Below are 10,335 nucleotides of genomic sequence, written 5' to 3' on the forward strand. Positions count from 1 at the left end.
CCGGAAATACAGGTTACGAACCAGTACATCCACGGCCCAACCGTCTTCGTACTGTGTCAGGAACGATAATTCTGCGTCCAATAGAACCTGCAATCCAGATTCAGACCCGAACATGCCGGCGCTCTGTCAAAATACAATGGAATATTTCTTACCTCGCGTTTTAAAAAATCCAAGCGAGATTGAGGCAGATCCCCGTACAGTCTGGATAGGTCCAAATGTCGAATGATCAGGTCTCGAATTCTTCTCTTAATAGGGGTGATAAGCCGGGCCTCCAACATGACACAAATTTCAACAGCCACTCGCCTTGGCATATATGAGGGTATATCGGTTGATACGTAACGCTGAGTCGAAACAACGCACAGGAGTTCGAGATTGACAAAGTTTTCTGAAGGTTGCCTGCGGAGGGCGCTTGATACGAAGAAGTCTACGTCTGGCGATGCTACTCAGCCATCGTCATCATGCACGAGGATGATGATAAGTTAATTGTTGTCCGAAAAACAACGGTGCACAAAACCCACATGTTCTGGAGTTGCCTGTGCTCTGTGTAGACCAGGTGCGGGTAGACATTCTTCAATAGGTCTGTCTACAGCATCTGCTCAACGATCGTCATTTTATCATGATGGTCTTTGATGATCCGGCTCGTGTGGAGTCCTCGTTCACCATAACATTTGACTCATCTTAGCGGCATGTGCGCCCGTCCTCTCGGTTTGTTCCCCTATTAAGGCTGTCATCGATGAGTAAAATGGATATAAAATACCTAAATGTATATAACTTGCCTCGATCCCTGTACTTGCGGCCGCCGATGTTTAATGTCCGATATGAGAGACCTGGTCGATATGTCAGATTTTGCCTATCTTTGAAGAATCGAATGCGATAACTCGAACGCGAGGAGCTAAGATTGAGACCTTCGATTCTTACTGCTGCCGGACTTTCAAAAATGCCTCTGATAACTCCTTCAGCCACACCGCATATCCCCTTCCGTCCACCCTCGTGTCGATGATCAATTGATCACCCCAAACCACTGGCAAGTACCAGTTACTAGTACTGGGGTAGAGCGAAGCGGGTGCGAGTCTGAGTGAGTCACAGTAAAACACGTGAATCTCAAACGGTCAATGATCATGAAGAGTTGTTCTAATCGGGAGAAATGTTCTTCATACAACTAACTTGAATTATTTTATCGTTAATCTGCGTGAGTACTAGTAGTACGAGTCAAGCGGAATTGTAGTGACTTGCAAGCCGCTACAGTTGTAAGTCACTGCAATTCAACCGTGAATGACGGGGTCAATTTCAGCCCCTCGAAAACCAGGCGTCAATCGCAAGAGTCAATTTGGGTCCAACTGGGCGGTGGCACGGCATACGATTAAATTGTATAGAAATACGTGCAGTGTCGTAGGCTCAGCCTGCGTTATCTACAGTCTAAAACGGGCACTTGAGCCACCACCGTCACTTGAGCCAAACACTTGTATCACAACACTTGCGCAATATTTGGCTAAAGTGCAGGCTAACATTTTATTGCCTCGTAGTCATCTTCCATATATGATTCTGCTTGGCTTAAATATGTTTTATGATCTTGCACTGTGTGTTGTAATGTACCGGAAATCTCGCTATTTTGGTGCTACAAGACCATATTAATTTATCCTCGGCACCCAAGTTCATGAAATCAATGGACATAACTCCTACCAACAACCTCATCAAAGAGAAAGTACAAATACTGCATATAATGGTCTGCCAGTGCGATGCTGGTGGAATGTCATGAAATGTACACTGTCATATCTTAATGTGTTATCAGTGACACATGATAAGCCGTATATGGTTTAGACTCTTCAATTTGCTGGTAAGACTGGAAAAGGTGTCCAACGTGCTGCTTGCCCACTCTCATCCAAAAGATGCGTCGCCCACATTCTCAGACCAAGAAAAAGCAGCTTGACAGCCAGGAAAAAGAAAGAGCAATTACTGCTGCTGTCAATGCATATAATAATGAGCAGGACAAGCCAAAAGAAGAATGGAGAAGCTTACAAAGGATCTGTGAGGATGTCAAAGAAGACTGGTTCACGAAACACAAGAAGCACATTGTTGTTAACCACAACACAGTCTCCCAACGACTCAAAGGAGGTCAAAGCTGCCATCAAATCAATATGGAGACAAAGGCCTGGCTGAAGCCTGAAGAAGAGGACACGGTCATTTTGTACTGCCTCAATCTCACAAGCAGAGCATTCCCACTGAACCACAAGACACTCAAGATTTACGTGAAGTGCACAGGACAGTGTACAGAGATCAAGTGAAGCTGTGGGAGGCAGAAAGAGATCGAGCGAAGTTGGAAAGACAGAGACCAGCATGGAACAAGCCAAAACTTGGGAAACTGGAAGCACTGCTGCCAAGACCAACACTGAATGATCCAGAGGCATCCGAGGAGGGCCAACAAGATGGCAGTGATGAAGAAGATGCTGATGAGAATGACAGTGATGAGTCTGATGGTGGGAGTGAATAGTCGGTCATTAACATTACTGATTGTAAAGATAATGCTAATCTCTCTGAGTTACTTCTTTTGGTGCTGGCTCAAGTGACAGTGGACCAGTGATAAAGACCGAAAACAATGATACATTTACAATGGATTCATACATCAATTGATGGTCTCAACAATTTATTTTATGTATCTATGAACATTTCTTATGAGTTTGTACCAGATGGATCTCAATAATACCTCTTTGTTGTGCAACAGGAGGCCAGTGAAGTTTTGCTGGCTCAAGTGCCTGTTTAGGACTGTACTATCCAATGAGTCTCCCTCCTCTTTCAACTGTATGGTCAGTTCTAGTTCAAGCTTCAAACCCCGAAATTCTGCTCTGCAGAAGGGTATGCAGGTATTCACATATGCTATCAGTGTCAGGATGTTGCAAACACTGTTTGATTCATTTCCGACGTTTTGATGGGCTATTGGAGGTGTCTGATTCGAGTGCACTTGGAAAGTCATCACGTCGATGGCAAACACTAACGGACAAACAGTGATGTGGAAAAGCATATGATTGACGTTATGGTAAGAAAGAAATAAGATACAAGTGTGCATGTGAACCTATATATTTGAGTTGGCATGCATCAGTCCAAACATGGAACACATAATGTGCGGTGTCCAATCAGCATGAAGTACGCTATCATGTAGTAAGTGCCAGGCTTACAGCACTGTTGCTATTGACCAGAAACTCATCCGAAGTTTGCTGTCTGGATGTGCCAACATGGAGTACAATGGTATTGGCCCTTGGGCCTCAGAGAGGGGAAATGTGATTAGTTAGAGCTTCAGTTGTTGTGTGCCGGGAATTGGGATTGATGGCTGACAACCATTCATTACATTAGGCTGTGCATCGAAGGTTCGAACTGAGGATGAGAGATGATTAAAAGAGGTTTCACAAAATGAAAAAAGAAATAATCAAACCTGAAGCAAGGCAATAACATTTGCAAGTGTCTGTCCCTTGGATAAAATATCAAGACAAGACCACAGTCCCTTCAAACACCACTGCTGTTTGAACCAAGAAAGGAGATGACAATTCCAGAAAACCTGGAATACATGGTTGAGAGTGCCATCCCATGGATTTGGAGCATGTGACAGGTGAACAACCCAGTTTTGAGATGCATACTTGAGAGCGCCAGAAGATGATTGACTTCGTTCCTGTGCCTCATTTGCAAAAGCTAAAAAGAGATTCATGGCACGGATGATTTCCCTGTCAGGAACTTCTGGTGATGTAGAGGTGAAATGATCTTGGGGTGTAAGTGCCAGGAACATCAGAAACATCAAGAAATCCAGTAAGCTTTTGAGCTGTTGGACTACTTTGAAGGTTGGCAGCAAAGCCAATTTTGGGACAATGATATAGTTGCTGATGGCTTCCAATGTACTCAAGAATTCTTCCATAGTCGCCCACACAAACCCCGCAGGAGTGGATTGCCATGCTTGGCCACAGGGCATCTGGAGCCAGTCTTGTCCTGTCTGGGTCTGCAACCAGTGTCATCCTCCCTCAGTCTGCAGCCAGTCTGGTCCTTGCTTGGTCTGCAGCCAGTTTTGTCCTCTCCGGGTCTGTAGCCAGCACTGTCCTCTCTGGGTCTGTGACCAGTCTTGTCCTCCCTGGGTCTGCAACCAGCATCCTCCTATGTCAGTCTGTAGCCAGTCTGGTCTTTGCTCGGTCTGCAGCTGGTTTGGTCCTCTCTGGGTCTGTAGCCAGCACTGTTCTCTCTGGGTCTGCAACCAGTCTCATCCTCCCTGGGCCTGCAACCAGTATCCTCCTATGTCAGTCTGCAGCAAGTCTCGTCCTCCCTCTGTCTGCAGCCACTCTCATCCCTCAATCTGCAGCCACTCTCATCCCTCAATCTGCAGCCACTCTCATCCTCCCTGGGTCTGCAGCCAGTCTTGTCCTTCCTTGATCTGCAGCCAATCTCATCCCCTGGTCTGCAGCCAGTCTTGTCCTCCCTCAGTCTGCAGCCAGTCTCACCCATTTGTGGTCTGCACCCAGGCATGCCTGTCCACAGTCCCTAGCCAATATTGTAAATCTGAAGCATGATCTCCCTGAAGTCATAGCATACAGATGAGAACTGACAGTGGCTCTGGTGGCCGAACAAGGAAGGATAGGGAAGCTTTTAATTTATGGGGGTCCTCAGGTTGCATAGCTTGGCACTGTTGCTTCAGTTCTGAGAGTGCATCCAAGAGAGCCATCTTTTCCGTCATCCCCGTCATCAAGCAAAGAGATGAATATGCGAGCAGGGAGTGGGGTGGTGCAATATTGTATACTTGAGGGAGGCCACAGTTTAAGGGGTCGGAAATGTAGTCGCGAATGGATGAGTGATAGATATTCACAGGGAGAATGCTGTCAGCAGGGATATCCACAATAGACTGTAGCTGCATCAGAGTTGTCTCCACATCCCTGCCCAAACCAGGGCCAAGAAGTGAAGAGATTTGCAAGATGGGAAGAGGGTCTGCCAGCGTGGCAACAATGGACAAGTGCAGGTATGCTCACATGGGGTTGGTGCATGTGGAGAGGATACGGTTGTATAACTTGTACACCTCCATTCCTGGTAGCAGCTCACTCATCAGCTTCAGCATCAGCTGCAACTGATCATGGGGATCCTTATCTTCATCATCGATGATAAACTTCACCATTGTGGATGCCATGATGAAGTGTCTGCCAGCATGGCTTGCCAGCTGTGCGAGTTCATCCATCATTGGCTGAGGGAAATTGGGGTGGCAATTTGCTAGCTCTGTGAAGGAATGCTGCAGGAAAATATAGATATCAGCATTGACATTGGCGCCATCAAGTGAGATGATGGTAGCAACACCCTCCCCAGAAGTTTGCACTGGTATTTCACACAACAACGGTCACACCTCATCGTCATGAAAGACTTTACAAATATGCAGTTCCGAGTGACTTGTGAGTAGAACACGGGTCATGGGAAGATCAGGCTCACAAAGAGCCCATGTGAGGGAGTGGATGAGATCAATAAGCTTGGGTTTGGATGTGCATTCATCAAGGGCATCAATAACAAAGGTCAAAGACAGACACTCACACAATCTAGATTGAAGCCACTGGAGAGGTTTGAGCAAAAAAGCCTCCATCTGGTCACAGAGAGGTGTATCGGGGTCTAGTAGAGTGGGATTGTCACAGATGACTCTGTTTACATCCCTCCAGATGGATGGAAAATTATTGGCAAGCTGGTAGGCAAGCATTGCAAAGAAATATCCAGTGGTGCAACATTTGGTGTGCTTGTGTGAGAAAAAGAATGTCCCCACTAGCCACTTTTTGATATTTGTCTCCTCTGTCACTTTTAGACCTTTCATCCTTTCAGCTACAGTGAATGTGATGGCAGACTTTCTGATGCCTGCCATGCCATGCAGCCATATAAATTGATTCTTCTCTTCTCTGTCTAGTAATTGGTGGATATATGTGAGGAGATCAACCTGGGTCCCTTGCAAACATTTCAGATGAGGCTGACATTCACTGGAGTTATATTGAGCACCCTTGACAGCAACTTGGGACAGCCTCACCCAAGTTCCTTCAAATGATGAAAGAACTGTCAAAAAGGTCAAAATGTGAGAGAGGGACAAGAGTGAGAAAAACCGACATTGTTCCTCACTCATTCATGAAGGTTGTGATATTCATGATAAAATGGTCAAATTGAGAGTACTAGCTGGGTGCGATTAGAAATCATCTGGGTGATATTTATCTCCAGGACAACATACAAAGATTTGAAGGATCTGTTGGAATCAAAGTCTTGAAGTTGTCAACTTAGGGTCCCAAAGCATGATGGAGATGAGATGAGATAAATGGACATTTGAATCTATGGAAAGCTTGCTGGGTGGTGAAATACAGTTCCAGGATGAGTGGGTGCTTATCCAGTCACAGGGGTGGTGGGGGGGCACATCAGACAACTCATAAACTGAAGATATTGTCATATATGCCAATATATGATCATATGTAGGAAAGGTTTTCTTTATATTGGAATATAAAGTCATATAAAGCCATGTATAATGTCAGAAAACCACCGCAATCAACATAAAGCACCCTGGGTAGACTCATGAATTCTCTGATGGGAGGCCATGAAGTTGCTGTGCATGCTGTATTAAGTATTACATCTTCAGATGTGTTGAAATAGAATACTAGTTGGGATATTCTTGTACAAGTAGAAACCTGTAAAATTGGTAGCACTTGCATTTGAACTCGACTCCTACATCAGATTCTCACCAGCAATATAATTCAAATGAGTGAACATTGTATTTCAGCTAGCACTCTAGTAGTACTGTCGAGATACGCACCTAGGTGTGACCAAATGGAGGATGTCTGGTTTATGGGATTACCACTTGAAGACAGGGTTTGGACTGGAGATCAGTATGTGATCATCTATTGCAAACCAGACACTTACCATTTCAATCTCTCTGTGAAAGTAGATACTCAGTAGTCTTCAGGGATGTTCAATTCTAAAATGTCATTGTCAATTAGACTCATGACCAGTCTGACGTACATCCTTTGAGAGTGGGAAATCTTGACGTAGTCATCCATGGTTATATAAGCCAGGCTGGTATCAAGCCTAGTTGTCAATGTCGACTTGACCTCTTGTAAATTACTTACGCAGACCTTAAACCTTTCCTGATTTGGCCACCACTGCATCGGCTAACCTTTGCACGGGAGACATTCCACACAGTATCCTCGTCCCACATCTGCACACAGGTTCATGTCATTGTAATGCATTATTTGCTGTAGTTGTAGCACACCTGTGATGCATTCTTGCTACAATTGTAGCACTCTCCCCTCCCCTGCTAATGTACGGTGCATCACCCAATGCATCTTTTGATGCATCCCACCACCACATTTTTTAGACTGGGAAATTTGTCACTACTAAAACATAACCATTTCCGGTCACCTCCTGGATCTCAACATTTCCCACACTCCTCCTCAGCACATTCCTGCCCACCACCATACCATACCCACCTATCTACTGTATGGAACTATTAGTTTATGCTATGTACATACAATAGGACGCTTTTTGTCCAGTTTTGTCCCAATACAAGCTCCAGAAACCTGTACATATAATACAGGAAAAACATATCAAAAACACATCCGCATTTTTGCACCTTTAATGATATGATATCTTAGCACACTAGATATATGTTTCTTAGTATATCTGAGTCAATTCTACTGCTTGTTTGGCCCTCTAAAGGTCCCTGCAGTACCAGATGTAGAATGCACACAGAAAATAACAAATAGCTTCGCTTTTTTTCAGTTTGAACTATATAGACTTGAAAATATGATCCCCAACAAACTTTACATAGTATATACAATATAAGAGCAGCATAGGATCACAGGTCCAGTCCCTGGGGTGCTGTGTTGCTATCCTCCCCTGATGGTTCTCCTGGGAAATTTTTCCCTGGGCCACCGGCCCTCCAGAAATGCGGGGAATGTGTTTCTAGGTGTATATAGAGTATATATATGTCATAAATATATGCTAACAGTAGCAGTATCCTCCTTTATAAACCAATATTTCCTCCTGCTTGCATGGGTGTATATTTTCGCAATTTTGATGGTTATACTCACTCACCACTGAAAGAATTACATAGCAGGCTCATATATATTATATAGGGTGTATATAAAGGCTAACTATGGCCAGGATCGATGAGAAACAGGGCGGATTATTGATTGAAATATTAATACAAGTTCACGCGGATCTGTGCTTTGACGTGATCACAGTAGCAATAACTTAGCAGACTTATCTAAGCAGGGTTTTCCGTCATGTGATTACTCCAAAGCGCGCACTATCCAAATTTAAACCCAGATTTCGACGGTTTGCCTCATAGACGGACTGGTCAATAGTGGTACTCAGAATAAATCTTGAAACTCCTTGAAAACTCGCCTAAAGCTCGGCTACTTCAACAAAACACAGCATGAGCATGTGCCGCAATTGAAAGTCAGGCCGGCATCGCACATCGGAGTTCGAAAAACATGCTTGTCGTTTGCCAACGTGCTCGCCGGTCTGCACGACTTAGAGCCAACGCTCATCCACGCGCGAGGGCGATGGACCATCCGCCATCCACCTCACAAGCTCAACCCACTCCTGCAAGTGATTCTGGACCCAGGTTGACAGTTCAGTGGGGCAAAGAAGATGCTCTCACCGACATCCTGGTGGACATGCAGGTCTTCCTCCCGACACTTTTCATCCCCCCCCCCCGCTGCTCAGCATCCCCCCCTCCTCCGCTCGGCACTTATTTGGTCCCTCCCGCGCTCCCTACCTACAGCTGATTTCATTCCCGCGGGCCTTGTTTTTTTTACAATTTTATTAATGCTTTCATTTGAAATACAATTATGTTGGACCGCTACTCTACCACTTTCCCCTATGTACATAGCACGCTTTGAAAAATCACAAGTGTTGTTTTAAAGTCCGACTACATGCTGATGTGTGCCGAGCACATTTCTCTCGGACTTGCGCGAGTTCTTTCAAACTTTAAGCGGGGAGTTGAAGGGAGTTGAACGCAGTTTAGCGAGTTTTCAAGAGTTTCAAAATTTATTTTGAGTACCACTAATGTTTGGGATATGAATACGCTCATGGCATGTCCGAAGGTCTCGTAATCAAAAACAAGTGATGACGCCTGATTGTAGGAAAACAAATACGGCGAACAACCCACCCAGCAATGCAAATGCGGCAGTCCTTCCCTCTCTTTCTATTCTGTCCGCCCTGTCATCGTTCCTCTGCTCGTCATGCGTACTCCCGTAGCCCCTATAGCTATGTACTTCTCGAGTGCCCTCCGTTTCTCCCAGACTCCACCCATTCTTTCCTTTATCTGTGTTTTGGCCCGTCGCGATCCCATTTTGCTCTCGCAAGAGTTCCCTTAACTCCGCCAATTTCCCTTCCTCCCGAATGATGACAGGCGCACCAAGCTTTGCCTTGATCAGCTCTTTAACGGCCAGCTTGGACTGCTCATATTGCTCGTCATGCCAGTGTCCAGGACCGTCCTTGAGTGGTTTCCCTCTTGTAGTGGTGATGCAGGCGTGCCCATCGAACCCCAGCCCATGCCTCTTAAATTCAGCTTCGTGCTCCTTCCACCATCCTTCCATCGGATCCTTATTCTCCAGACCGGTCACAACGAGCACTACAGGCACCTTCTTTCCTCCGATGATGCTATAAAACGCGTCGTAATTGATTCCTAGAGCCTTGCTTACGTTCGCAGCGTTGACGCAGAACAGAAGGAGGTTGAGGCCGCCATGAATGTTTTGTATCAACCCCTTCAGGTTCCTCTCAGCGCCCTCGGATAGCGCATCGTGATGCTCCCCCTTCTGCAGCCCCACCGAGTCCCACACCACCACCTCCCGTCCGCCCACGTCGACAGCGTAACCCCTGCTCGCGAACGCTGCGAGGTCTGGGTTAGATGGAGATGATACATCCCGGCCAACGAGCATGTTAATGAGTGAGCTTTTGCCCGATATGCGCTCGCCGAAGAGCACGACGTTGGGGCGGGATGGCTGTGGGGGGAGCCGGCCGCGCGTGCCTGCGCTCACGGGCTCTGGCTCGCCCCTGTCTTTTACAGCACCTGTAAAGCGCGCCCAGAAGCCTGGTTTGGGCTGGGGCTCTGTGCGGTTGTCTACCATGACGATGTCATCTGAGTGGGTGGGCGAGGGCTGGCGGTGACTATATGCGTCGTACCCGCGGCTCGGGCCTGCGGCTGCGTACAACGACTGAGGGGGCGTGAAGAGGGGAGAACGCTCGTTGTATTGTGAGGCTTGCTGGTCCTCGGCGGGGGCGCGTAGTCTGCTGCGGTCTTCTGTGGGGGGTGGGCGCTGTTTCGTGCGGTCACGGTCTTCAGGGAGGAGCTCA

The 10,335-nt window shown here is 46.4% G+C and overlaps 1 protein-coding gene across 1 annotated transcript; it reads left to right on the forward strand.

Annotated features, from left to right (window-relative positions):
• Window positions 1-1,886: 1,886 nt before the first annotated feature.
• On the forward strand, window positions 1,887-2,282 carry BJ212DRAFT_1291921 (uncharacterized protein; the record flags this gene model as incomplete). The annotated part of the gene is made up of 1 exon (XM_041332123.1): window positions 1,887-2,282. The coding sequence occupies one exon, from the start codon at window positions 1,887-1,889 to the stop codon at window positions 2,280-2,282; it is 396 nt and encodes a 131-aa protein (XP_041185144.1).
• Between the last annotated feature and the right edge of the window lie 8,053 nt (window positions 2,283-10,335).

Source organism: Suillus subaureus, assembly GCF_016647635.1.
Source record: "Suillus subaureus strain MN1 chromosome Unknown BJ212scaffold_371, whole genome shotgun sequence".
In the NCBI taxonomy this organism is placed as follows: Eukaryota; Fungi; Basidiomycota; class Agaricomycetes; order Boletales; family Suillaceae; genus Suillus; species Suillus subaureus.